This window comes from Motacilla alba, chromosome 5, assembly GCF_015832195.1.
Source record: "Motacilla alba alba isolate MOTALB_02 chromosome 5, Motacilla_alba_V1.0_pri, whole genome shotgun sequence".
NCBI lineage: Eukaryota > Metazoa > Chordata > Aves > Passeriformes > Motacillidae > Motacilla > Motacilla alba.
The window spans coordinates 9,124,176-9,150,448 of NC_052020.1; the positions used below are offsets into that span (position 1 = coordinate 9,124,176).

Genomic DNA, 26,273 nt, shown 5'->3' on the forward strand with positions numbered 1-26,273 from the left:
AGGCTGGGTTTGTGGTGGCCACGGGTGGATGGCCAGGGCTGGGCTGATAAGGAATCCGTGGGGCTGATAAGAAGCCCCGCTATCTGCAGCGGGGGGAGGGCAGGAGCCGCTCTCCCTGCGGGGCGGGGGCTGGGCACCAGCGAGGGACCCTCGTTTGTCATTCCCAGGAGTGAACCCCGGGACCTGGCACCAGCGGCTCCATTGGGAACAAGCCAGGCTCACGGCGTCCCTCCCCACTGGCTCTGCGAGGGGATTGGGGCGGGAGACCCCACGGAATGGGATGAGGAGCCGAACCTCATTCCCCCCATCCACCCCGAGCAGGAAGGGCAGCGCTTGGCCCTGCACGAGGAGGGATCCGGGAGCTTCCTCCGAATCCACAGTTACTCACATCCGACCGAGGAAGTGACACCCCCTAGGGCATATCTCCTGTCCCTCTGTGCCCGCTTCCACGGGCTGCGCTGCGGGCACAGCGCTCCTCCTGTTGGCAGCTCCCCTCGCGGTGTCCCCCGTCCCAGGGACACCACCCTGACCCCTCTTCCCTCAGCTCCCGCACCCCAACCCTGCCCCTTGGCCCCCCAAAACCGCCCCGAGCCCCCCCAAAAGCTGGCCACGGGTGGATGCTGCGAGCCACGGGTTTATTGGGGTGGCAAGGACAGGGAGGTGCCGGGGGAGGGGCACCCTGGGGGCAAGGGACAGGGCTGGGGCGCCTCGTATGGACACTGGGGACACTGGGATGTGCTGGGACAGCCCGGGGAAGGCACTGGGGACAGTCAGATGCTGATGGGGCTCACAGGGGGAGCACCGGAGCCTGGGTGGGAAGTAGGAGCCCGACGGGGGTCCCGGCGAGCCCCTCACCAGGCCGTGGGCTGCCCCGCAGCGTGCAGGACAGGCGGGGGCTGCCCCATGGCCCCGGGGCTAGAGGCCGAGGGAGAAGGTGCCCGAGTCGGTGGATTGCTTGTCCCGGGAGCAGGTCCCCAGCGCCCCGGGGGGACACGCTGAGGGGGTGGCGGGCACGCCGGCCTCTGACACCTGCGGGGCAGGGGACGGGCTCTGGGTGAGGCACTGCAGCTGGGGGGGCCGATCGAGCCCCCCGGAGGTGTCCCCCTCCCCAGGGCACCCCGGCCCCATGTCTGACCTCCTCGAACTTGCGGGCCTTGTAGTGCTCGGCGCCCTTGAGGAAGTTCAGCAGGATGATGTCGCACAGCACCGTGCCCTGGGGGCAGCAGCGTTGGGGTGGGGGGCCCCGCGCTGGGGAGCACCCCCGTACCCCCACAGAGCCAGGCCGCTGTCACCCTACAGCTGCGCTGTGTCCCCATGCCCTGTGGCCATGGGATTTCCCCCTCGTGCCCTGGGAGGTGTCACCACTCCGGGGCTGAGAACGTCCCCAACTCACCACACCGATGGAGGTGAAAGCGGCCACCGTGTTGATGAGGGTGGGAACGATGCCGAACTTCCCGGCCTGGGGGAGCAGAGCCCTTGTTGGCCGGAGTCCCCGACCCCCCTGTGACCCCGCGAGTCCCTGGCCCCGCACGTACACTGCCATACACCAGGACATCAAAGCGGATCCCAAAGGCCTTGATGAGGGTGCGGCGCTCGGAGCCATCGGGCCAGCGGTAGTACCTGGCGTGCCTGCAGTGACAGGGTGACACGGGGACATGGGGATGGGAGCCATGCCGTCGCACTGCTCCAGGCAGTGCGCACCCCTGTGCCGTGCGTGTCCTGGCCATACCTGAAGTTGTATCCAGGGGCAGGAGTCCGGGCCAGGCTGTCCAGGCGGGTGAAGGAGTAGCGGGGCAGGCAGCGCTCCCAGGCCCGGTCCAGGTCACACACCCACCCGATCTTGATCCCCAGCACCCCTCCCTGCCCCAGCCCTGCATCAGCACCACGGAGCCTGGCCCCACGGCGCCAGGTCCCCACAGCTTCACAGCCCTGCATCCCATGGGCCTATGCTCCATGTCCTATGAACCCACATCCCACATTCCCATCTCCCCAAGCTCCCCGTCCCCCTGCACCCCATGTCTCAAATCCCCATGTACACCCCATGTCCCCGAGTCCCACATCCCAAACCCCATCCACGTCCCTGTGTCAAGCCCCACATCACCACTCTGTCCCGTGTTCCTGTATCCCCATGTCCTGTTCCCAGCATCCCTCATCCCTGCATCCCGTGTCCCCATGTTATGCAAGCCCATGTCCTCATCTTCCATGTCCACGTCCCACCACCCCATATCCCCCCCATCCCAAGTCCCATGTCCCCATGTCCCACATCCCATATTTCTGTGTCCCCAAGTCCCATGTCCCTATGCCCTTACATCCCACCTTCTTGTACCCCTGTGTCCCGTCACCCGCCCCATTCTCCCCCCGTGCCTCCCGTGTCCCCTGTGTCCCCGCTCACGGTGGCAGCCAGTGCAGGGAAGTCCTGCCCAGCCAGACGTGCCACGTCCCCCAGGCGCAGGATGGGGCACAGGGGCTGCAGCTGTGGGTGGAAGCGACACCGGCCCAGCTCCACCCCACTGCCAGGGGGTGGCAGGTTGGTCCTGGGGACACAGGGGGACACAGGGGACACGGAGGGATGTGCTGTCAGGCAGCAGTCTGGGGTTCACGGACCGCCGTCCCAGTATCCCCCCACTCTCTTGTGCCTGTGTCGCCGTGTCCCCTGTCCCCATGTCCCTGTGTTACCCCACCCCCTGTCCTCATGTCCCCCCGTGTCCCGCCGTGGCTTGTGCCACTCACTTCTCGAAGCCGAAGAGCGGAAAGCGGATGCTGTTCTTGATGAGGAGGGTGAAGTTCTCGGCTTCCAGCATGACGGGGCTAGAGGAAGGGGGTGACACTGAGGACATGGCAGGGGGCATGTCCCCTGCTCCTCCCTGTGTCCCCCCGGCCACGCTTACACGTCAACGGTGTCCACCTCGGGCGGGCACCAGCCCTGGATCTCGCAGGTGCGCAGGGTCGCGTTGTAGGGGACGCAGCGCCCTGTCAGCAGCCCTAGGACCCCTAACCCATCAGCACACCTGGCACCTCGGCCCCCTGAACTCTGTCACCATCCCTGGGACCCCTAACCCATCAGCACACCTGGCACCTCGGCCCCCTGAACTCTGTCACCATCCCTGGGACCCTTAACCAGCACACCTGGGACCCCTCTACTCCCGTCACTACCCTTGGGGGCATCTCTGAGACCCCAGACCCCCGTGAGCACCCCTGGGACCCCCGTAGCACTGCCAGTACCCTTGGGAGCACCCCCGAGACCCCAGACCCCCATCAGCACCCCGGGGATTCCCGGACCCCCTTTGGCACCCCTGGGACCCCGAACCCCCGGTTCTCCCTGACCTCCAGCTCCCACATCAGAACCCCGGGCCCCCCCCAGCCCCCTGGGCCCACCGAGGGTCCCTCACTCCCGCCCGTGGTGGCTCCCCCCGGTCCCTCGGTGCCCTGAGCCCCCGTTCCCACCGGGTCCCTCACCGTTGCTCGTGCCCGGGCTCAGCTCCCGGCAGTCCCGGTCCGCCGAGCAGTGGAACGCGGCTTCGCTCTGCGGGGCGGGGGTCAGCGGACGGGGGGCTCATCGAGGGGTCCCCCCGAGCGCCCCCTGCCCCCCCCGCACCTCCGGGCACACGCCCTGCGCCTGGTCCTCGGTCCGGATCTGCTTGGTGACCACCACGAACACCGAGGTGCCCTGCGGGATGTCGCTGTCACACGACCCGTCCGTAGAGGGGGGAACAGAGGCGGGGGTGGCCCCGCGCCCCTCAGCGACCCCTCCGGTCCCCGGTCGTCACCTGGGGGGGGCGTGACGTAGTCGGCCGTGTCCATCACCTGCCCCGCGTAGCGCCCCACGCCCTTCACCTTGGTGACCACGGAGGACTCGATGGCGGTGTCCCGCACCTGGTACGCTTTCTCATGGAGGAACACCCAGCTGGGACAGCACCGCGGGTGACGCTGGGGACAGCCACCCCCGGACACCACCGGCACCTCCCGGGACCCGCCTGAACCCCTCGGCACCCCCCGGACCTGCCCGTGACCCCCCCCGGCCCCCGGAGCTGTCAGCGCCAGCGTCTGCCGGTCCCCGACATCCCCGTGTCATTCCCCCCCGCCGGTGGCTGCTGTCACCCCCCGGGAGCACTCGGGGACAGGAACCTCAGCGCGGGTCATCTCCTTCTGTCATGCCCTGGGGCTGAGCAGCTTCTCTGCTCCTCGGTGTCACCCACGTTGTCCCCTTCCCGTCATCCACCCGAGATGCTGTCCTGGCTGTCCCCTTTGTGTCACCCGTAACGACACCTTGCTGCCCCCATCATGTCACCCGCGCTGCCACCCTCCTGTCACCCGCACCGGCACGCTCTCTGGCTGTCCCCCTTGTGTCACCCGCACCGACATCCTCTGTCCCGCCTTGTCAACCGGCACACTCTCCTGGCTGCCCCCATCGCGTCACCTGCTCCGGGACGCTTGAATTCCTGGCCCTGACACATTGTCACCCGCTCTGTGCTCCATCACCCCCTACTCCCGGCCTGGCCACCCCCTCACCCCGCGCCACCCCCCGGTGTCCCCTCGCTGTGACCCCGCTGCCCCGCGCCGTCACCCCCGGGTGTCACCGGCAGCAGCAAGTGGCAGTCCCCGCGCTGCCGCGGCGCCGGGAAGGGATCGGGGCTGTGTCCCGGGGGATGTCCCGGGGCAGGCTGGCCCAGAGGTGCCCGGGGGTTGTCCCGGCGGCTGCCGGGGGGGCTCACCCGACGAAGTAGGCGAGGATGAGGAGCTGGACGCCGCGGTTGACGACGCCCACCACCCAGCTCTTCACCACCACCGACTTGGTGGTCTCGTAGGAGAAGAAGTCGCTCACCCAGCGGGTGCGGGAGCGCGGGAGGGACATGGGCAGCGCGGGGGGCGGCCGGCGACGGGGCTGCGGGCAGGGCAAGGCGGGGCTGCGGGCAGGGCAGCGGCGGGCAGGGCTGCGGGAACCGAGGGGGATGCGGGAAGGGCAGGGCAGGGGTGCGGGCAGTGAGCGGGGCTGCGGGCAGGGCGAGGCAGGGCGGGCGCGGGCTCAGGCAGGGGTACCGGCGGGGGCACGGGCAGGGTGCGAGTACCGGAGGGCGTGGGCAGCACCCGCAGGGGTGCGGGCAGCGAGGGCGGTGCGGGCGGGCGGGCGGAGGCGGGGGCAGGGCGGGGGCCGGGGGCGGGGGCACGGCCCGGGGGGACGGCAGGGGTCACCCCCCCGTTCCAGGGGGGATGGAGGGGGGCAGGCGGCGTCCTTCCCCGGGGTCCCTGTGGCGGGGAGCCCCAAACGGGGAACCCATTCGGGCACCGGGGAGCCCCGCATTGGGATGCACGTGGGGGGTGCGCCCCAGGCTGGGGATGCCTGGTTTGGGGGGGATACCCCTGCAGGGGAGCACGATGGGGGTGCCCCGTGCGTGCGGTTTCGGGGGTGCCCCGCTCTGGGCCGCCCCGTTGTCCGCTTCCAACACTTTGGGGCGCCCCGGGTTTGGGGGGGGGTTGTCCCCACACCAGGTGACGTCACGGGGCTCGCCCCGTGCTGGCCAATGGGGTCCCTCCCCCCCTTATCTCGAGGTTCTGGGCGGGGCAGAGCGGCGGGCGGGGGGGCGGGGTCTCGCCCGCTCTGGCCCCGCCCCCGCCGCTCGGTGGGCGGGGCCTCCGTCGCGCTGCGGGGCCGCCCTCGGTGCGGCGGAGAGCGCTGCACGGGCCCGCCCCGTCGCCAGGGGGCGCCAGCGCGTACCGGCGCCATGGGGGAAGCCCGCGCGACTTCCGGCGGCGGCGGCTCCGCGCGGTTCGCGCTGCGCAGGCGGGAAAAGCGGCGGCGGCGGCGGCAGCAGCGGTGCGGGGGACCGGGTGGGTTTGCTGGGGCATGGCGGGGGTGTTGGGATCTCACGGGGGGAGCACGGAGTCAGGGCAGGCCGGGCTGGGATGGGGGAACGGGCCTGAGATGGAAGTAGGCTCGGGGCGGCGGGGCAGGCCTGGGGTTGGGGGGAGGCCTGTGGGGCGCTTGGGCGCTCAGGCTCGGAAGGGATTTGGGGGTGCGGTGGGTGGCTTGGGGTGCGGAGAGGCCGCATCAGGGAGGGGAAGGGCAGGGTGGGGGCATTCGAGAGGTGCGATGGCACAGCGGCGGCCGAGTGCTGCCGGAATGGCACCTGGGGCACGGCCCGGCTGGGGAAGGGGCGAGGTGGGCCGGGCCCGTCCCTCAGTCAGGTGCCACCGCGAGAGGCAGCGCCCGGGGCTGGGGCAGGGGCAGTCTGGGGGCTGTGGTTTGGGTTTGGGGGCGCTGGGCAGCGCCAGCAGCCTGTCGGCAGCCCGGCTCAGCCGCTGTCCTCCCACAGCTGCCGTGAGTGACTCCTCTGCCGCTGCCCCGGGCATGCCGGGCTGAGGGGGCCGCTGAACCCCCCGAGATCGTCCCCGTCCCCTCGCACAGCCCGCAGCCGCCATGGCCGACACACTGGAGTTCAACGAGATCTACCAGGAGGTGAAGGGCTCCATGGTAAGCGAGGGGACAGGGGGACGGCCCCAGGGGCACTGCCAGCGTTGGGGTGCGGATGGGGGAAGCGAATGCTGTGTGGTGAGGAGGGTGTGGGGGAGGAAGCTGTGGCCGGCTGGTGGGAGGTTGGTGCCGTGGGTGCCTGGAGCACCCAACGGGGCCGTGGTTCCTCCATGGTTCCATAGGGCCGAGTCCCCTCATGCCCAGCTCTCCCACAGAATGATGGGCGGCTGCGGCTGAGCCGGCAGGGCGTCATCTTCAAGAACAGCAAGACGGGGAAGGTGGACAACATCCAGGCCTCAGAGCTGGCCGAGGGCGTGTGGCGGCGTGTGGCACTGGGGCACGGCCTCAAGCTGCTCACCAAGAACGGCCACGTGTACAAGTATGACGGGTTCCGGGAGTCGGTGAGTCCCTGCTCCCGCTGCCTTGGCCCTGTCCCACATCCAGCTCTGCTTCCTGCCAGCCCCAGAACAGCCCTGCCCCCTGCATCTCCGTGGCCAGGGGCTGGGCGTCACCTGGGGCTCTGAGCACTGCTGGTTCCTGACGGTGTTGCTCCCCTCTTGCCCAACCCAGGAATTTGACAAGCTCTCAGATTTCTTCAAGGCCCACTATTGCCTGGAGCTCGCAGAGAAGGATCTGTGTGTGAAGGGCTGGAACTGGGGCACAGTGAGGTTTGGAGGTGAGTTCTAGTGGTAGCCTGAGGCCTTGGGGTGGGATGTTCCCACCAGTGTGGCTGTTCTGCTGCCACAGCCATTCCCTCAGGAGCAGCTGCTTCCTCAGGGACAGTGAGGACATTTGCTATCTCAGGAGAGCAGGAGGGCCCTGAATCCCAGGGGGCTGTGCTTGGTGTGGAATCTGCACATGTGTGCCATTCTTCAGGGAGCCAGGGGAGCTGGTGGATGTGCCTCCAGCTCAGGGACCAGGATGCATGGGGTCAGATAGTTCCCTTTTGTGTGTTTCTGATCAGTGCCAGTTTCCAGAGATGCAGCCAGAAGGGATAAAGCCTGGAGATTTTGGAGGGTGGGAATGCAGTGATGAGAGCGGAGGCACTGCTGGATTTTGGGGGAGGAGCGAGACTGTGGCTGGAGATGGGATTTGTGGGGCACAGCTCTGAGCTGGCCGTGACGTCCCCGCAGGGCAGCTGCTGTCCTTCGACATTGGGGAGCAGCCGGTGTTCGAGATCCCGCTCAGCAATGTGTCCCAGTGCACCACGGGCAAGAACGAGGTGACGCTGGAGTTCCACCAGAACGACGACGCCGAGGTCTCCCTCATGGAGGTCCGCTTCTACGTGCCCCCCACCCAGGAGGACGGCGTGGACCCCGTGGAGGTGCGTGGGGCAGGCGGGAGGGCGAGGGCTGGCAGCCAGGGACCCTTTGTGACCACTCCCCTGGCAGGCCTTCGCCCAGAACGTGCTGTCCAAGGCGGACGTGATCCAGGCCACCGGAGACGCCATCTGCATCTTCCGGGAGCTGCAGTGCCTGACGCCGCGCGGGCGCTACGACATCCGCATCTACCCCACCTTCCTGCACCTGCACGGCAAGACCTTCGACTACAAGATCCCCTACACCACCGTGCTGCGCCTCTTCCTGCTCCCGCACAAGGACCAGCGCCAGATGTTCTTCGTGGTGAGTGGGAATGGCTCAGCCTTCTCTTGGAAGGGTATTGAGGGTGGTTTGGAGGGGTTTCGTGTCTTCACCTCCTCTTCTCTTTCCAGATCAGCCTGGACCCCCCGATAAAGCAAGGCCAGACCCGCTACCACTTCCTGATCCTGCTCTTCTCAAAGGATGAGGACATCTCCCTGACCCTCAACATGAATGAGTGAGCTCCCCGATGCCACGCCGCTTCCCAGACCTCTCCCTGGATCCTGAGGGAGCTACTTACACCCCAGACCCTGTTCCCACCTCTGCCCTCCTTCCCCCACACAGGGAGGAGGTGGAGAAGCGCTTTGAGGGGCGGCTCACCAAGAACATGTCAGGGTCCCTCTACGAGATGGTCAGCCGGGTGATGAAGGCATTGGTGAACCGCAAGATCACCGTGCCTGGAAACTTCCAGGGGTGAGCCGCTGCAGGGCCAGTCCCTTTCTTTCCACCTCATTCCCATGGCCGGGAGAAGGGGCTCTCTGTGGGATTCGTGCCAGGGAGCAGGGCCTGTCTGCCAGGGCTGGGCACGGGGAGGGGGTTTGTCCCCAGGGATAGCACTGTTTGTCCTGCAGACACTCCGGAGCCCAGTGCATCACCTGCTCCTACAAGGCCAGCTCAGGGCTGCTGTACCCGCTGGAGAGGGGCTTCATCTACGTGCACAAGCCCCCCGTGCACATCCGCTTCGACGAGATCTCCTTCGTCAACTTCGCCCGCGGCACCACCACCACCCGCTCCTTCGACTTCGAGATCGAGACCAAGCAGGGCACCCAGTACACCTTCAGCAGCATCGAGAGGTGGGTGTGGGCTGTGGGGCCAGCCTGGAGGTGCCCACCGGGGCTCCCTGGCACCCCCAGCCCGACCGTGCCCTCTCCCACAGGGAGGAGTACGGGAAGCTCTTCGACTTCGTCAACGCCAAGAAGCTGAACATCAAGAACCGGGGCCTGAAGGAGGTATCAGCCACGCGGGGCCGGGCTCGCGCCCGCTGGCACTGCCCTCTCCCAGAATCCGGCTCCTTTTCCCGCCTTTTTTCACCTCTCTTTTCTCTCCTTGCCCTTGTAGAGGAAAAAGGTCCGTGCGATATCCCTTCCTCTTTCTCCTCCTCTTCCTCCTGGTGCAGGTTTCCTGTGCATGGCCATGGTGGTCTCTGACTAACCCAGTAACCCCAGTGTGGTGTGCGAGGGCCCCCCTAACCCCCATAACTGCTCTGCCTCTCTCTCCGGGGCCCTGAGGGGGGAAGGAGGGGACAAGGCTGTGTCTGTGCCCTGGCCTGTGCATGCCCAGGGCTGTGCTTGCCCAGGGCTGTGTTCCAGAGGGGAGCACAGGGAGCAGCTCTCGTCCCGCCTCTCCTCAGGGAATGAAGCAGAGCTATGATGAATATGCTGACTCTGACGAGGACCAGCACGATGCCTACTTGGAGAGGATGAAAGAGGAGGGCAAGATCCGGGAGGAGAATGCCAATGACAGCAGTGATGGCTCTGGGGAGGAGACAGGTGAGGGCTGGGGCTGTGAGGGACTGCCGTGGTGCTCCAGCTCCTGCTCCCAGTGATGATCTGTAGCACTGAGCCCTCGCTTTCTCCTCCAGACTCATCCTTCAACCCTGGCGAAGAGGATGATGACGTTGCTGAAGAGTGAGTAGAGGCCAGGCAGGGCTTTATCTAAAAGCCCCATAGGAAGGTGCTGTTCTAGGGCTGTGTGAGCATTGAGAGATGCTCACAGCGTGACTGGGATCACCTGGATTTGGGAATGTACAGCCTTGGGTTTGGAAGTGTTGGGCAGCTGGGGCTGTTCTGGGCTCATTTCATTGTAATGGCATCAGGCAGTATGAGAAAGTTCTGGAAGGGCTCCAGGGCAAGCCTTGGCTGCACTTTTTTGGGAAACAGAACAGCTGGGAGGAGGGTTAAAGCCCCAACTTGGGGTGAGGATGGGTGGGAGTTGTGGGGGGAGCTTGAAGCTGAGCCCTGGCGCCACGAGAGCTCCGAACGTCCAGGAAGCAGAACACAATGAGCCGTGTTCGTGGAAGGCCGCTCCCCTGAGGGCCGTTAGCGGGAGCAGGGCAGCTGCAGCCCGGGAAGCCTCGGAGCTCTGGTGTCTGGGGGCAGCTCTGAGGCTGGTGCCCCCGCGCAGGTTCGACAGCAACGCCTCGGCCAGTTCCTCCAGCGGCGATGGCGACAGCGACCGCGACGACAAGAAACCGGCCAAGAAGGCCAAGATCGTCAAGGACCGCAAGCCCCGCAAGAAGCAGCCGGAGGTGAGGGGCTGCTGTGGGAGCGGGGTCAGGCGGGGCTGTGAGCTGCCTGACCTCAGCCTCTGCAGCACTCACCAGTGCCCTGGCCAGAGCTGGTGTCTGGCCTGGTGTTGCTGCTCCAGATGGGTCCAGGCCGAGCCTCTCCAAGGGCACGTTGTTCCCATGCCCAGCCTATCCTGGTTCTTGTCGGGCTGTTCTGCAGCAGCCTGACCCCCAGCTGTGACCCTTCAGCCCCACTGCCCGGGCTCAGCTGGATTGCTGGGGGGTGCAGAGGCGAGCAGAGGCTGGTCGCAGGGTGTTGGGTGAGGGGTGCATTGGGCTTCCACGGGTGTTCTCCACCTGCCAGAGCAAGAAGGGGAAGGACCCCAACGCTCCCAAGCGCCCGATGTCGGCCTACATGCTCTGGCTGAATGCCAGCCGGGAGAAGATTAAGTCAGACCACCCTGGCATCAGCATCACCGATCTGTCCAAGAAGGCTGGGGAGCTCTGGAAGGCCATGTCCAAGGAGAAGAAGGAGGTGAGGGGTGGGAGGCCCAGGGTAGAGCTGGGCCTGCTACAGCGGGGGAGGCTGGCTATGGAAGGCCCTTCCTTGCTCCTGGGAGCCTGGAGTTGCACAGATGGGGAGTTGGGAAGGGGTGGGGACATCCTCGGGCTGGTGAGCTGGGTGATCAGAAGCGGGAGCAGAGGGGGCTGCTGGAGGATGGTGGAGGAGGAGGCCTCACTGACCCTGTGCTCTGGCTGCAGGAGTGGGATCGGAAGGCGGAAGATGCCAGGCGGGACTACGAGAAGGCCATGAAGGAATACAGTGTGGGCGGCAAGGCCGACAGCCACAGGGGGTGAGTGTGCTGCCAAGGGGCTGGCAGGGCTTGGCCCCCCAAAATCGGGCTGTTCCCGGGGCCAGCCAGGTAATGTGGTTCCTGTCCCCTCTGCTCACCCAATCCTGCGCAGGGAGAGGTCGAAGAAGAAGAAGAAGAAGCAGGAGAAGCAGGTGAAAGGGAAAGGGGACAAGAAAGGCGCCACCTCCAAGTCCTCGTCCTCCAAGTCCCCGGCTAAGGGCATGAGCGACAGCTTCAAGAGCAAGGAATTCGTGTCCAGCGATGAGAGCTCCTCTGCAGAGAGCAAGAAGGAGGTGGGGTCACAACTGGGGGACGTCCTGGTCCCTCTTCCCTGGGGAACAACTGTCTGGGAGGGCCCCAGCCCCTCTTTCTTGGGGAACATCCTGGTGGTTTCTGCTGGAGAGAGGCTGGGTCCTTCTGGTACTTCATGTCCTTGGGGACATCCCTCGGTGTGTCCCCAAGTCACCACCTGTCCCCGTTGTAGTGGGGGATACTGCCCTGCCTTCACTGTCCCCTGCTGACCTCTTTGTCCCCCACCTGCAGGACTCGGAGGAGGAGGGAGCTGCCAGCCCGCCCCCCAGCTCAGAGGACTCTGCCTCGGGCTCAGATTAGCGCCATCCCAGCTGGCTCCAGGCTGGATCCCAGAGGAGAGGACTGGGCGGGCCAGCCCCGCGGCAGGGACCAGGGTCCCGGGCTCTGGATGGCTCCCACCCAGGAGCAGGACCAGGTTCCCCTGTCCCCCCAGCACCCCGTGGTGGCAGGAGGTGCCTCCTCAGTCCCTCACCGTTGTATCCCATCGGTTTATTTTTTCTAAACACTTGGGTTTCTCTCCTTTCCTTTCCTTCCCTCGTTGGTTTTTTTTTTGGTGTTGTTTTTTTGTATTTTGGGTCCGTTCACATGGCAACTCGGGTTGAATAAAAAAAAAACCCAACTGATGGTGTTTGTGTGGGTGTGGGGCTGGCTCCCCCTTCCCTCCTTCCTTCCTGCAGCCATCCGGGAGCTCATTCCCCTCCTTGAACCGCTTCCAGGGCTGACTTCACTCTCTCCCCACCCTCCATTAGCGGCCCCCAGCCCCTGCTCAGCCATCAGGGCTCCTAATTACAGCCCCTCGCTCGATCCTGATGCCATTTGGGGGTTTTTCTGCCTCCCTCGTGAGGGGGTTGATCCGATTAAGGCCTGTTTCCCCTCCGGTGTTGATTGCAGCCGATTCCCGCTCTGGAACCAGCCCCGGGGGGGACCCCACGGCTGCTTGTTCCCCTCCTCCTTCCAGTGCCTTTACTGGCACCGCTGGGATGGGGCTACGGGGAAGCAGGAAGCCGCGGCTCCCCGGTGGGCACAAGGGACCCTGGATGCCCAAATGGTGGGGGGGGGCTCTATTGTCACAGCAACCTCCGCCTAAATACGCATTGCTGCCCCTCTGGCAGCAGCCCCGCGGCTGGAGGACGCCGGGAATGGGATCATTTGCAACCGTGGGGGGGTCCTGCTGGGCTGTGGCGGCCCCCGAGGGTGATCCGGGGAGGGCTGGAGGTCCGCGGCGCGTCCCCCCGCCCCCATTTTGGAGGACTCTCCGGCCGCCCCTCTCTATGGTCCGCCCGCCACGCGGCGCCGCTCTGCCCCGCCCCTCTCCGCGCGTCGGGGGCGTGGCCGGGCCGCTCATGAATATGCATGATTAGCGGCGGTGGAGGGTGAGTGGGGGTCTCTCCGCCGGCATGGGGCTGCGGGTAACCGGCGTTCCCCCGGGCCCGTGGTGCCCGCCCGGGGACCACACTGCTTCGGCGCGGGCGGGCACCACGGGCCCGGGACCCCCGAATTGAGTGGGGGGCTTCGTTGTCATGGGGACGGCGCTAGGCCGCGGTCGAGGCCTACTCGGCCACTCGATCGGAGGCTTCGTTGCCCTGGCAACGAGGCTAGGCCGCGCTGGCGGAGGACCCCGGGGGGCCGGACCCGCATCCCGGGGCCCCGCCGCCATCCCGGGCTGGGAAACGGGCCGGATGGTTGCCAGATGTGGGCCGTGGCGGCGGTTCCCCCGTGGAAGGCGAGAGGAGGGGGGGTCCTGGGGAGGGTAGACCCCGGCGGGGCAGGAGGGAGCGAGGCGGGGAGAGGAGGGCGGCGGGGGGAGGGCAGGGGAGAGAGGGCAGGGCCGGGAGGAGGCACCGAGCGGGTTTTTCCTGTCCCCGCAGCCCCGGTGAGTCACGGGAGAGGCGGCGGCAGCAGCGTGAGACCCGGGGGACAGTAACCCCTCCTCCCCGCCCGCTCTGCGCCCCCCACGTGTGTCCCCGGCCCGCCGCCGACATGAGGCTGCCGTGGGGAAGGTGAGTGGGGCACCCGCGGCCGCCGAGAGGGGCTGGCCGAGGGTCTCGGGGGACCGGGCGGTGCCTCCTGGGCTGCCGGGGGCTCGGGGGGGCCGGGAGTGACCTGGGCAGCGGGCTGAGATGGCGACTGGGGCACATTGGGGGCCAGCTCGGCGCTGGGGGTTTGGCGAAGGTCGGTGAGAGTGACACGTGTGTGCTGGGACAGGTTCGCGCAGGGTCAGACAGGTAAGGGCACGGCCCCGCGGCGTTAGCGGGTTAGTGTGGGGTCCCTGTGGCGACGAGGGGGGGTTGGGACCGTGTCTGGGTCTGCCGCCGGGGCCAGGCTGGCTCAGGTGAGCCGGGGCCAATGTACTAAGGGTGGCACCGCGGTGTGATCACCGTTTGGCACGGCCGGACGGGGCTTGGCTCGGGGCCCCGCAGGGTGGTTGGGTTCCCCCAGGCTCGGGACGCTCCCCACAACGATTCTCCCTCTCTCCCCAGGGGCTGACCCCGTGCTGAGCCCCCCACGTCCCTGCGTCGCCATGGCCTCCCAGCCGCAGCCCCTGCACCCCGCCGTGCCCTGCACTTCCCCCGCCGGCACCGCGGGGGCCGGGCTGGCCGGCAGCCCCGATAAAGGTCAGTACCCCGGGCGGGGGGAGGTTGCTGGGGCAGCCCCCCGAGGGCTGTTCCCGGTTTGGGAGGGGCCGCACCAACTCCGCTGACCCCGTCCCCCTCCCTTGCTCTCTGCAGGCAGCGTGCGCCCCAAGCCGCCGGTGCGGCCCAAGCCCCGCGTGCTGCCCAAGCCGGCCGTGCCCGCCAAGCCCCCGGTGCCGCCCCCCACGCCGGGCCCGCGGCACCCCCGGCCCGAGCTGCCCTCTGCAGAGAAGATGAACCGCCTGGCCGGGCCCCAGCCCTACAGCGGGGCAGGCGCGGGGGGGCTCCTCCGGCGCCCCTCCTTCACTGTCAGATCACCCGAGACCCCCAACGGGAAGGGGCCCTCGTCGCCCTCGGTCACAGGCACCGAGGAGGAGGTGCCGCCGGCCCCGCCAACCCCCTCGCGCAAGGGCCCGGCGCCCTTCAAGGTGACGCCGGTGCCGGTGGCCGCCAGGCCGGAGCGGTTCCCGGGCACCACCGTGGAGGAGATCCTGGCCAAGATGGACAGCAGGGAGGGCCCGGGCAGCCCAGACCGGGCCTGGCTCTCGCCCTTCTGCGCCGACCCCTCCTCCCGCTTCGGCTCCAAGACCTTTGTTGCCTTCCGGAAGCGTACCAGCGGGGAGGCAGATGGAGACCCTGCCGGCGAAGCCCCCCAGATGCCCCGACCTGCGGCAGGCGAGCTGGGAATGGGGGACGATGGACACCCTGTGGCTGAGATGAGGTGAGGGCATGGGGACCGAAGCCGGGAGGAGTGGCACTGGGAACGGGGGATATCACTCCGAGCCATCCCAGGCTTGGGAATGTAACGGAGCTGAGGTCTGGTCGCCGGCACGGGGCCCGGGTTCCTCCCGAGCCGCAGTGCCTGGAGCTGCCTCCGTGGGAAGGCCGGGGCGGCTGGTGCCAACCGCAGAATGGGCTGTCCCGGGCCAGGAGCTGCCTGTGGGCGGGCTCCGAGCCAGCCCCTGGGCTGGGAGTAACAGACAGGGGTCGCTCCCCCAGGAAATGCTCCTGATTTTCCAGCCTTGCTATTTTTTATCTGCTGGGCCATGGCAGGGCACAGGGAGCAGTCAGATCGGCAGGGCTCCCAGCTGCAGGATGTCCTGGGCTAGGGCCAGGGCTTGGCCACGATCCCGAGAGCCGGGCACCTCGGGGAGAGCTGGGCGGGGGCTGCTCTGAGCCACAGTGTGAGAAACTTGCTCCCAAAGGACCGAAAACTTTCCGGAAGGGGAGCTGGGGCCACTTTGCCTCCTTCCCCTCGTAGCCCAAGCCAGAGACTGTGCAGCTGTGGCAGGGCCTTACCCCCTGTACCCTGCATCTGTGGAGCGTGGTTTGGGTCAGGGGTGTCTCATGGGTGGTGGGAGAGTAGCACTGAGGCACACGGTGGGATTCACCCCCCTTCCCCTTCTCTCTCCACAGCAGCTCCCCCCCAGCCGGGCCGAGCTGTGCCGGGGATCCCTGTGGACGCCGGAGGCCGCCGTCCCCTCCTGACGTGAGTGCTGGCCTCACCCTCCGGCGCCATGGCGGCTCCGCTCCTGGGCTCTCTCCTTCGGGGCTCTCCTGTCTCCTCCGGGGCTCCCTCTCTGCGGGGTGCGTGTCTCTCCTTTCTCCTTGGGGTGCTGGCGTCCCCTTCCTGGGGGGAAGTCGGGGCCCCCTGTGCCGAAAGCCCTGTGTGGGGCCCGGGGCTGTGGGGGTGGCATGTGCCAACACCAGTGCCAGGCGTGGGCAGGGAGCAGCCGTGAGTCACCAGCTGGGGTTTGGTGACCCGGCAGGTATGTGGCAGGGCAGGCCCCACGGGCACCCCGCCAGCCCCTTTCCCTGTGCCGTGCTCACTCAGGGCGGTGACCGGGACACCGGGCCACGGTGACACTCCAGGTGGCAGCCTGGGCAGCGGCCCCAGGTCACCCCAGCAACGGGGCAAACCCCAGCAGTGCTGGGCAGGGGGATGCCAGCCATAGGCAGGGCAGGGGGCTGTGTTAGGGGTTCTGACTTCTTCCTGCTTCGTTTCTTGTCTCCGTCTGTCCAGGCGCTCTGGGGGCTGCAGGGGGCCGGGCAGGGAGCAGGGCTGGGGCGCCGGGAGCCGCCCTGGCTGAGTCACGCAGGAGCAGCCTGGTTCTGGCACGCAGCATGGGCACTTCCTGCCCCGGGTGCAGGGAGGGGGGAGCAGGGCTGGAGGGAGGGACCCTCCAGGGGTTTGGGGGGCTGGCTTTTGGATGGATGATGTTTGGAGGCGCCTCTTGAGTGACATGATGCCCTGCTGGCTTTTTCCACAGCTTTCCACTCTACAGCTGGGTGCCCTCGGACCTCCAGGCTCCCCAAGGCCTCCCACCTGCCCAGCCCCAGCCCCAGGAGCTCCTTTCCAGTCTGCTGAGCCCTCTGCCCCAGCCCCTGGCTCCCCTGATGCCCCCCCTGAGCTCCTGGCCCCTGACTCCCCCACACTGCCCCCCGGCTCCCCCGAATCCCCCACTCGGCCTCCAGTCGGGGTCCCCGTCACCTCCATCCAGGCCCCGGGCGCTCCCTCAGCCACCGAACCCCAGCTCAGCGTCTCCCGTTCCCCAGGCTCCCCACACACTCCAGGGGAGGGATCCCCTGGCACTGCCAGCCCCCCTGGCACTCCTGAACTGCCCCCACGAGTCACCTGCCCCCCCGGCTCTCCCGAGGCTGCTGCCGAGTACCTGGGCCCCCCCAGCCCACCTCTTGCCAAAGCCTCTCGTCCTCCAGGCTCCCCAGAGGGACCTGATGACTCCGCAGTGTCCCCACGGTCCCATGAGGGTCCTGATTTCAACCCCTCTCCCCGGGATGTGGGGCTCCGGCGCTCCTCAGAGGGGGTGCTGCGGCCCCCGCCCACCGGGCAGGGCCTGGGGGAGCTGGGGGGCTCACTGAGTGCCCTGCCCCGGCCTGGAGACCCCCTGTCAGAGCCCTCCCTGGGCAGCGAGTCCGGCTGGAGCCTTTCCCAGTCCTTTGAGTGGACATTCCCATCGCGGGGGGCACGCTTGCCGGCCTTCCCTCCCCGCTCCCCCATCCGGGAGACCCCAGACTCGGGGCTCTCCGAAGAGGGGGAGTCAGATGGGGAGGCTGCGGCCCCCGGCCCTCCAAAGGACAGTGGGGCTGAAGGACCTGGCAGCCAGCAGGCAGAGGGGGCTCCATGCCCAGGGGGTCCCGTGGCACAGCAAGAGTCTGAGGGCTCAGCAGAGGAGGAGGAGGAGGAAGGAAAGGGAGGCAGAGCAAGATGCTCCCGTGTCCCACTCCCCACTTTGTGTGACAGAGTCTGGCCAGCACCCAGCTGAGCCGGAGTCCCCCACCCAGCCCAGCCTTACCACAACTGCCCCCCTGGATCCAGCCCCCCCAGATGCAGCTGCTCCAGCTGACTCAGCCTGGGCAGGTGATGGCCCCAAGAGCCTGCAGGGTCCTGGGGGCCCAGGCCAGGCTGAAAAACCCTCGCAGGAGCCTGACCCCCACGCTGACCCGGGCTGGCTGACAGAGCTGTTGGAGTCACCTGGGGTCCACGGCTCTCCGGAGGTGAGGGGGCTGGGGGGCTCTGTGGGGTCGGTGTGGGCTGGGCTCCTCCTCTCTGCCCTCCATGGAGTAGTGGGATGGGACAGGGTGGGCAGGTGGGTTGGTGGAGGCTGAGCAGGACTGTGTGCTGAGGGGCAGGTGGTGGGGTTTGCCCTCTCCCTGCAATGAGCCCCGCTGTGCTGTGTCCCCAAGGTGTTTCCCTCCTCCCCAGCTCCGCTGCTGTGGGAGCCAAGGTTGCGCTCCCCTCAAACTCCTCTCTCCTTTCTAACCTCTTTTCCCCCTCTAACTCTTCTCCCCTTTATTCCACCAGAACCTGCTGGGCTGGTCACGGAAGGACCTGTGCAGTGAGTTCGGCATTGGCCGCCCTCGCCAGGACAGCGCTTTTCACTGGAGCCACCCAGGTGCATCCAGGGAGAGAGACTGGCCTGTTGAGACCAAGCAGGACCAGGAATTTGGGACCAAATCCAGCTGGGACAGCGACCACAGGGACAAGGACAGCACTGCCCGGGAGAGCTGGAGCGGTGACTACAGAGCAGCGGAGCTGATGGGGGACACGAAACTGGGCTCCAGCGACTGGTCCCAGTCCCTTGGCACTGGGAAGAGCTGCCCACAGGATCCAGACTACAGTGCCAGCACAGCTGAGTGGGGCCAGGGCTATGGCAGCACGGAGGAGCTTGGCTCCGGACAGGCCAGCTGGGGAAGTGGCCTTGGCACGGGACACGTCCGGCAGCTGGACAAGGAGCCACACTCTGGGCAGCCCAACTGGGCCGGCGGGTACAGCAGCAGGGACACGGAGATGAAGGACAGGGAACTCACCCCAGACTGGGCCAGTAAATACAGCAGCCAGGATGCTGGGAGCAAGGATGAGAATTTAACACTGGGCTGGGCTGGCAGATCCAGCACTGGGGACAGCCCAGCTAAGGAGCTCAGCCCCAGCCGGCCAGCCTGGGACAGGAGGTATAACTCCACGGACATGGAGAGCCAGGACTGGGAGTTCAGCCCCAGCCGGCCGGCCTGGACTCGGGAGTACAGGGACACGGAAAGCCAGGACAGGGAGTTCAGCCCCAGCCGGCCAGCCTGGACTGGTGAAATCAGGGACATGGAGAGCCAGGACAGGGAGTTCAGCCCCAGCAGACCAGCCTGGGATGACAGATCCAGCATCAGGGAGATGGAGAGCCAGGACCAGGAGTTCAGCCCCAGCAGACCAGCCTGGGATGACAGATCCAGCATCAGGGAGATGGAGAGCCAGGACCAGGAGTTCAGTCCCAGCAGACCAGCCTGGGATGACAGATCCAGCACCAGGGAGATGGAGAGCCAGGACCAGGACTTCAGCCCCAGCAGACCAGCCTGGGATGACAGATCCAGCACCAGGGACCTGGAAACCCAGGATGAGTTCAGTTCCAGCGGAGCAGCCTGGGGCAACAGATCCAGCACCAGGGATATGGAGAGCCAGGACAGTGAATTCACATTCAGCAGAGCAGCCGGGGATGGCAGGCACAGCACCGGGGACACGGAGACCCGGAATGGGGAGTTCAGCTCCAGCAGAAGCGTCTGGCATGACAGATCCAGCACCAGGGATGTGGAGGCACAGGACACAGAGTTGAGCCCCAGTGGAGCAGCCTGGGATGGGCAGCACAGCTCTGTGACCCCCAGGGAGGAAGAACAGGAGCTGGTCCCAGCCCAGCTGAGCTGGCCTGGTGAAGGCAGCATGGGACAGACCGGGCTGGTCAGGGTTGGTGAGGAGGGCGTGCCCAGCTCCCACCGCCCGGATCCCCCGGCCCAGGAGCCCACCTGGGGCAGTGCCCACCAGCAGGAGCGTCACAGCTCTGGCAGCAGGGACTGGGCTGAGGAGCTTGGAGCAGCTGAGTGCCAGAACCAGTTTGGTGTCATTGGGACAGAGCGGGTGCCAGATCCCTGCAGTGCCGGAGCCTCGGATGGCTCCATCTCCGGCGTCCTGCCACAGCCCCAGGCAGGCTTGCGCAGGGATCTCTCTCTGGACGTGGGCAGTGCCCGCTGGAGCCAGGACCTGGACAGCTGGAGTGTGGAGCCACAGGATGCTGAGGCCAGGCGCCAGGAGTGGGCGAGTGCCTTCAGCGCCCGCTGTGCCGCCCGCAGCCGGGACCTTGGTGCGGGGGAGCAGAGCGTGGGAGGGGACACCGCCGCGGAGCATGGGTAAGGAGGGCACCGGTGGTGGCAGGGAGGGAGCAGCTTCCCCTGCGGCAGACGGAGGGGTTTGGGGCAGGGCTTGTGTTACCTGGGGTTAGAGCAACTCTGGGATTTTGTCCCCCAAGCAGGTCGGCCCCCAGCCCTTCTATGGGTGACATTCCAGTTGATTGCCCAGATGTGGAGCCGCCCCGGAGTGAGTCACCCAGCCACTCTGAGGAGGAGAGGCATCCCTCTGAACCAGCTGCTGCCCCACAGAGCCCCAGGATCCCCCCTCTGCTGCCACAGGCTGCCAGTGGCATCCCAATGGACACAGGAAGTGAGGAACAGCCCTTGGACCACCCAGATGGGGAGAGCGCCTCGAGCTGGGGGGAGCAGCGGCTCTCGCTGACTACCCCCCAGCCCGAGGGGTCCATGGAGCAGGAGCAGGAATTTCCTCTTCTGGAGGTGAGTGGAAGTGGGGAGATTCCAGTCACCCTGTATGGCCTGGGATACTGCATGTGTCTGTGGATGGGGCTCGCAGACCCTGCTGCCCCCAGGGACAGCCATGGATTGAGGGCCCCCAGCACTGCTGTGGGGGGCTGTGGTTGTGCTGGCTGGAGTGGGGGGTCCCTGGGCTCCCTGTGCCAGCTCTGACCTGTCCCCCTGGGCTCGGCAGGACACAGAGCTCCTGGACAGCAGCGTGTTCCGCTGCAAGGCCAGCCTGGGCCGCAAGCGCCAGCATCGGGCACCGTCCCTGCGCCCCACCACTACCGAGGGGGAGAGCTGGATCTTCCGGGACTCCACGGGTGAGCGCAGCAGGAATCGGGATGGGAGCAGGGTGTCTATCCTGCCACAGTGTTGTGGTGACACTGTCCCTGTGTCCCCACAGAGCCCCGGCCAGCCCCGTCAGCGTCCTCCGACGAGGAGGCAGCGGAGGAGCCCCGGAGCCGGCGGATGCGCGGCTCATCCTCGGGCAGGGGGGTTAAGGTGCCGCTCTTTCCCGGCCTCAGTGCCTCTGCCATCAAGGTGAGTCCCTTGGACTCCTGGCTGCAGGGTGGAAGGGAGGGTGGAACGCAGGGAGACTAAGGCAGGGTGGGACTGGGGCCTGGCTAAAGACAGGGAGAAGGCAGTTGTAGTTTGGGTTGGGGGACAGAGCACTGTGTTTCTCCCTGACCTTTCTCTCTGCCCTCAGGCCAAGCTGAGGGGTCGCAACCGCTCGGCCGAGGAGGGGACATCATCAGGGGACAGCAAGGGGACCCCTTCTAAAGACCCCCATGTGCAGCGCTCCAAATCCTGCAAGATCCCTGGTGTGAGTGGGAAACCCCCAGCCCTGCCCCCCAAGCCGGAGAAATCCTCAGGGTGAGTGTGGAGCCAGGATCCTCCTCATGGAGGTAAAGGAGGGGGCTGAGGGGTCAGTCTGGGTCCCGGGACTGGTTTTGGGGGCCTCATGCTGAAACTCTGCCAATACCCCAGATCCGAGGCCTCTCCCCCCCACTGGCTGCAGGCGCTGAAGCTGAAAAGGAAGAAGCCTTGAGCAGGGTGAGTGTGGGGTTTCAGGTAGTGCTGGGGACACCCCCAGCTCAGGCCTCCCCATGTCTGCACTGCTGGGGGTAGCCCACTCCCTCCTCTGTGCTCTGGCTGGGTCCCCCCGGGCTCGGTCATCCCTGGGGGGCCCTGCAGGGTCCTCACTCCCTTCCCCCTGTGTCACTTCCAGGTTCACTGCGACGCTGAAGCCCGCTGTCCCTGGACCAGGGCTGTCCCCTCCCATGGGGACACAAACACACACACCTATGCACTTTGTACGAGCTCGCAGGGCCCCTGTCTTCCCAGCACCTCCAACCCCCCATTGTACCCCGTCCCCTTGGTCCTCAAGGGTCTGGGGGTGGGCACGAGCCCCCCCTTCCCCTCCCCCCTGTTCGCGTATGGCCCCGGACACAGGGCAACGGGTCCCGCTCGTGGTGCCACTGCCACAGACAATAAAACCTCGCCGGTCAGTTCAGAGAGTCCTGACTCTTCTCCTGGGCCCTGGGCAGACCCCAGGGGACAAGGACAATGAGACCCTGCAACTGCCATTGCCCGCACAGGAGCTGTGCAGGAAAGAAGGGACATCTCCAGAGCCCCTCTGTGCCCACCCTGGGTGCACCCAGCCTGGCCCTGCCCGAACACCAAGTGGGTGCTGACACCAAGACTTTATTGTACTCCGAGGGAGGGGGTGCAGCCCTCTGTAGGGGAACAGCAGTAGGGGAGGCCCCAGGGGGGCTGAGCCCCTCATATCTCGCAGATGAAGGGCAGCCGCCTCTTGCAGCGCACGCTCCTCCAGAGCCCGTCTGGGGAGAGAAGAAGGGGAATCAGCCCATGGCCCACCAGCACCCCCACCTCCAGGGACCCCCTCCAGCCCCCAGGGATAGCCCCCCAGATACCGTATACCAGCCCCCCAGTGTCACCTCCCCATCCCGAGCCCCTCGGCACCCTCCCCCCGTCATGGGCAGGGCCTACCCCCGCGCCCCCCCGGACCCCTCCCCTGGAGCCCCCACTGACTGTTGGTGCAGAGGGCGGTGCAGAAGCGGCGGCCGGGCAGGGGGTGCCCACGCACCCACCGGCTGTAGTTCCAGGGGCTCCGGTCAGTCCAGTGGCAGCTCGGGAATGGCTTCTGCCACGGGAGAAAGGGTGTGGGGACCCCCAGCACTGCGGGACGGTGGGATGGGAATGGGACATCCAGGATGGGCATTAGGGATACTGGGACAAGGCTGGAGCACCCAGGTGGGTACTGGGGACACCGGGGTGGAGTTGTGGCTCTCTTGGTGGGCACTGAGAGCACTGGGAATGGGATCGGGGAACCCCGGTTGAGCACTGGGAATCGTGGCTGGGACACCCAGGGTGGGGCGCTGGGGACACTGGGAGGGGACAGGGTGCCCCGAGGCCAGGGTGGTGGGCGCGTGGCGGGGTCCTTACGGCGGGCTGGCTGACGGCACCAATCCAGACCAGGCCGGCGTTGGTGTGCCGGCGCGCCAGGAGCACCAGGAAGGTGTTGGTGTGGGAATCGTGGATCGAGGCCAAGCGCCCGCGGAAGCGCCGGGCACAGATGCGCTGTGGGGACACGGGTGTCACGGGGGGACGCTGGTGCCCCACCCCGACCCCCCTCCCAACCCACCCCATCCCACCTGCGCACGGCGGAAGCTTCGGCAGCGGGAGATGATGACGTAGCGGCAGGTGGCGGTGCCCGGCATGCTGGGGACACCAAGTGCCTGCTTGTCCCTGGCCCCCCGGCACCCGCTGTACTCCTCGGGCACCTCCAGCTCTGTCACGTCCTCCTCGTCCTCCACCTCAGGGCTGGCAAGAGCTGGGGACACTGGCTGGGTCACCCTGGGATCGGGGGTGTCCCCGGGGTGTCCCCGCGGGCAGGTGGGGGTGTGGGGGACACTCACCGGAGCGGCTGATGAGAACTGTGCCCAGCAGGGCCAGGGCGATCAGCAGGCAGGGCTGCATGGCGCTGGGACGCTGGGGACACTACTAGCACCCCTGGGGGATCCCGGAGAGCCATCACTCTCGGCCACCCTGGGGACACCCCCATGGGCCCTCTGCCACCCCCAGCATCACCCTGTCCTCCCCACGTCCCCTCAGAAACCCCCCCATATCCCCGCTCTCCCTCCGCCATCCCTAGTGCCACCCGGTGCCCCATCCCCTCTGCCAACCCCAGTGCCACCCCCACAGACCCCAGCCCTCCTGTGCCCACCCACCATGTGCCCAGTTCCTCACTTCCCACCCTTGGGTCACTCCCTCCCCTGGGCATCCTGTGCCATTCTGTCCCCCACCATGCCCCCTCCACCCCTGGCACCCCAGAGCCCCCAGTGCCAGACTCAGGAACCCCCAACCCTGGCAGCTGAGGGGGCTGAGCCCACCCCCATGTCCCTGTCTCCGCTCCTCACCTGGGTCTTGAGGGGCTTTGTCCACTGCCACCCTTATATTGGTGCCAGGGACACGTGCCCCCAACCACAGCCTTGTGACATCCCCAACCACCAACTGTTGGGGACAGGGTGGGGGACACCCCAGGAGGGCTCTGCCAGCAGCCTGCCCAGCCAGTGCCACAGCCTGGGGTGTTCCTGGTCCAGGGGAGGGGGCTGTGGGGTTTGGGGTGCAGGGTGTGGGGAGGGGGCTGTGGGAGTTTGGGGGGCAGGTTGACAGTCCAGGGGCTCAGGGAGGGTGGGGTGCAGGGGCTGGAGGCGTTGGACTGTGGGGGTGCACAGGGCATGGAGATAAGGATTGGGGTGCAGAGTCCTCAGGGGGGCTGTGGGTGCTCAGCTGCGGGCTGGGGGCTGGTCAGGGGAATGGCAGATTTAGGGGGGGCTCAAGGGGGTCTGTGGGCAAACGGCCAGGCTGGACCCAGGGGGCCACGGCCGTTGGAAAGGAAATGGCCCTTGGGCAAGCCCGGCCGGCGGGAGATGGTATCAGCACCCCAACATCCCCTCTGCACCCCCAGCCCATGCTGCGCCCCATACACCCGCCTTGCACCCCTCAAACTGGAGCAGCCCCCACCCCCGCACCCCTCAGAACCCACCCTCTGCCTTGGGCACCCCCGTGCACCCCCAGCCTGTAGCCCCCCCTCCCTGCGGGCAAGGACTCCATCCCTGCCCCAGTGTCACCCCAATGTCCCCATAGCGTCCCCAGGGCCAGGCTGGGTGGCGCAAGGCTGTGGTGGTGACATGTGGTCCTGTCACCCCTATAAGGGGGACAACGGGCCGAGCCCCCCAGACCCCAGGTGAGGAGCGGGGATGGGGACGGGGACAGGGAGGGGAACAGCAGAGTGGGGTCAGCCCCTGGCTGCTGGGGTGGGCACCAGGCGTGGGCATCCCTGAGGCTGGGATGAGGGTGTTGGGGTCACGGGGGTCTCTGGGATGCCGGGAGCATATGGGAGTGGCACAGGGAATGGTGGAGGGACAGTGGGGATATGGGGCACAGAGGGGCAGGATGGGGTGAGGGACACAAGGTGGAACTGGGGGACATGGGGACACAAGGTGGAACAAGGACAGTGGGGACACGGGGGATGGCAGAAGGGCCACAGAGAGAACGGATTGCTACCAAGGGTGGCAGAGGGGCTCTGGACCGTGGTGGGGTGTGACAGGGCTGTGGCATCTCCAGAAGGTGCTGGTGGTGTCCCCAGTGTCCCTGCGTGTCCCACTGCCATGTGGCTGTGCCTGCTGCTCGCTCTCGCCCTGCTGGGCACTGTCTCTGCCAGCCACCCTGGTGAGTGCCCCCCACACCCCTGCCCGCTCCCAGGGATGCCCTGGGGACACCCTCAATCCCTGCCACCCCAGTGCCATGCCCACACTGCCGATGCCACACGCCTGGGGCTGGTGGTGGGTGGCGGAGGGTCCCCCAGTACCAACCCTCCCCCTGTTGTGCCCTGCAGCCCCCCGCCAGCCCCAGGGGGTCCCCGCTGGTGAGACCACCCAGCTGCGCTACGCCGTGGTGAAGAAGCTGCGCACCTACTCGGGCGCCCAGGTGAGGGGACACGGGCACAGGGGGCGCGGGGCCGTGCCCGTGCCACGGCAGCACTGCCGGGAGGTGCCCGTGGGCACAGGGGAGTGCCTGGTGCCAGCCCGTGCCCGTCCCACAGAGCTACTGCAAGGACGTGTACCGGGGCCAGCTGGCCTCGGTGCACAGTGCTGCCCGCAACCAGGAGCTGCAGAAACTGGCAGGAACCTACAAAATCATCATCTCACCCTGGATCGGAGCTGTCACCAGCCGCAGGGTGAGGGGACTCTGGGGACAAGGGGCTGCCAACAGGGTGCTGGCAAGGAGAGCAGCTGGGGGCTGCTTTGGGGGTGAAGGGCTGGGGGTGCTTTTTGGGGCACGAGCGTGGGGCTGGAGGCTGGGTTTCGAGGCATGAGGGGCTGGCTGTTGGTCGCTGGGGCTGGTTTTTGGGGTCGAGGGGCTGGGTGGGGGTGGTGGGGGCTCTCCCTGGGGACTGAGGTGTTGGCACAGCAGGCGGGGCAGTGGGAATCCTACTGGGAGGACTCCAGCCCCTGGAACTACGCGAACTGGGCGCCCACCCACCCCTTCCACATTGTCACCACCTGCACCACACTCAGCATCCGAGGTAAGGTCACCCAGCCACCGTGTCCAGGCTTGGGGGGTGCTGGGGAGGGGAGCACAGGCTGCTGGGGCATGGGAGGAACATTGGGAGGGCACTGTGGGGAGGGGGCTGCAGGGCACTGGGTGAGCTGAGGGGAGAACCGAGGCCACTGGGAGGGGTTACAGGGCACTGGGGGAGCCAAGGGGGGATACAGGGGGCATTGGAAGTGGTTTCAGGGTACTGAGGGGCCCTGGGAACAACCCATGGCCCTGACACTGTCCTTGTCCCCAGATGGGCTCTGGCGAAGCCACTTCTGCTTCCAGCTGCGCCCCTTCATCTGCCAGTACTGAGCCCCTGGCGCTGCCGTGGCGCCCCAGTTCCTTTCCCAGTAAAGCAGAGGTGCCCTGAGC

At 67.2% G+C, this 26,273-nt stretch overlaps 5 protein-coding genes across 10 annotated transcripts; 3 read left to right on the plus strand and 2 right to left on the minus strand.

Moving 5' to 3' along the window:
* Positions 1-634: 634 nt before the first annotated feature.
* P2RX3 (purinergic receptor P2X 3) lies at positions 635-4,906 on the minus strand. The gene is made up of 12 exons (XM_038138245.1): positions 4,713-4,906; positions 3,772-3,904; positions 3,596-3,670; positions 3,457-3,523; positions 2,889-2,982; positions 2,731-2,808; positions 2,393-2,534; positions 1,730-1,860; positions 1,536-1,629; positions 1,394-1,459; positions 1,136-1,213; positions 635-1,029 (listed from the first exon to the last, which is right to left on the minus strand). The coding sequence occupies exons 1-12, from the start codon at positions 4,850-4,852 to the stop codon at positions 916-918; spliced, it is 1,212 nt and encodes a 403-aa protein (XP_037994173.1). The 5' UTR covers positions 4,853-4,906; the 3' UTR covers positions 635-915.
* A 764-nt stretch (positions 4,907-5,670) lies between these two features.
* Positions 5,671-12,118, plus strand: SSRP1 (structure specific recognition protein 1). Of its 3 annotated transcripts, none has more exons than XM_038138218.1 (18): positions 5,671-5,826; positions 6,312-6,469; positions 6,685-6,870; positions 7,040-7,145; positions 7,603-7,793; positions 7,861-8,091; positions 8,181-8,284; positions 8,392-8,520; positions 8,679-8,900; positions 8,984-9,056; positions 9,166-9,174; positions 9,458-9,596; positions 9,689-9,734; positions 10,231-10,354; positions 10,698-10,868; positions 11,096-11,187; positions 11,300-11,480; positions 11,731-12,118. In XM_038138218.1, exons 2-18 carry the CDS (start codon positions 6,416-6,418, stop codon positions 11,797-11,799), a joined length of 2,127 nt encoding a protein of 708 aa, XP_037994146.1. In that variant the 5' UTR covers positions 5,671-5,826; positions 6,312-6,415; the 3' UTR covers positions 11,800-12,118. The 3 variants fall into 3 exon arrangements, with proteins under 3 accessions (XP_037994146.1, XP_037994148.1, XP_037994147.1); XM_038138219.1 differs by having other exon boundaries at positions 5,686-5,812; XM_038138220.1 differs by lacking the exon at positions 9,166-9,174.
* Positions 12,119-12,249: 131 nt separating this feature from the next.
* Positions 12,250-21,784, plus strand: TNKS1BP1 (tankyrase 1 binding protein 1). The gene is given in 14 exon segments (XM_038138203.1): positions 12,250-12,872; positions 13,368-13,499; positions 13,980-14,114; positions 14,229-14,853; positions 15,549-15,621; positions 16,403-17,341; positions 17,343-17,648; positions 17,956-19,817; positions 19,940-20,255; positions 20,467-20,596; positions 20,680-20,816; positions 20,983-21,149; positions 21,264-21,329; positions 21,505-21,784. Coding segments are annotated over 11 exon segments (4,710 nt in total). The 5' UTR covers positions 12,250-12,872; positions 13,368-13,499; positions 13,980-14,020; the 3' UTR covers positions 21,325-21,329; positions 21,505-21,784.
* A 179-nt stretch (positions 21,785-21,963) lies between these two features.
* On the minus strand, positions 21,964-23,378 carry PRG2 (proteoglycan 2, pro eosinophil major basic protein). The gene is made up of 5 exons (XM_038138282.1): positions 23,216-23,378; positions 22,952-23,130; positions 22,743-22,877; positions 22,329-22,440; positions 21,964-22,117 (listed from the first exon to the last, which is right to left on the minus strand). The coding sequence occupies exons 1-5, from the start codon at positions 23,274-23,276 to the stop codon at positions 22,059-22,061; spliced, it is 546 nt and encodes a 181-aa protein (XP_037994210.1). The 5' UTR covers positions 23,277-23,378; the 3' UTR covers positions 21,964-22,058.
* A 966-nt stretch (positions 23,379-24,344) lies between these two features.
* On the plus strand, positions 24,345-26,271 carry LOC119701506 (bone marrow proteoglycan-like). 4 transcript variants are annotated; one of them, XM_038138269.1, is made up of 5 exons: positions 24,352-25,031; positions 25,198-25,289; positions 25,405-25,539; positions 25,773-25,887; positions 26,155-26,271. In XM_038138269.1, exons 1-5 carry the CDS (start codon positions 24,683-24,685, stop codon positions 26,211-26,213), a joined length of 750 nt encoding a protein of 249 aa, XP_037994197.1. In that variant the 5' UTR covers positions 24,352-24,682; the 3' UTR covers positions 26,214-26,271. The 4 variants fall into 4 exon arrangements, with proteins under 4 accessions (XP_037994193.1, XP_037994197.1, XP_037994196.1 ...); XM_038138270.1 differs by having other exon boundaries at positions 24,361-25,031; positions 25,776-25,887; XM_038138265.1 differs by lacking the exon at positions 26,155-26,271 and having other exon boundaries at positions 24,345-25,031; positions 25,773-26,046.
* The last annotated feature ends 2 nt before the right edge of the window (positions 26,272-26,273 follow it).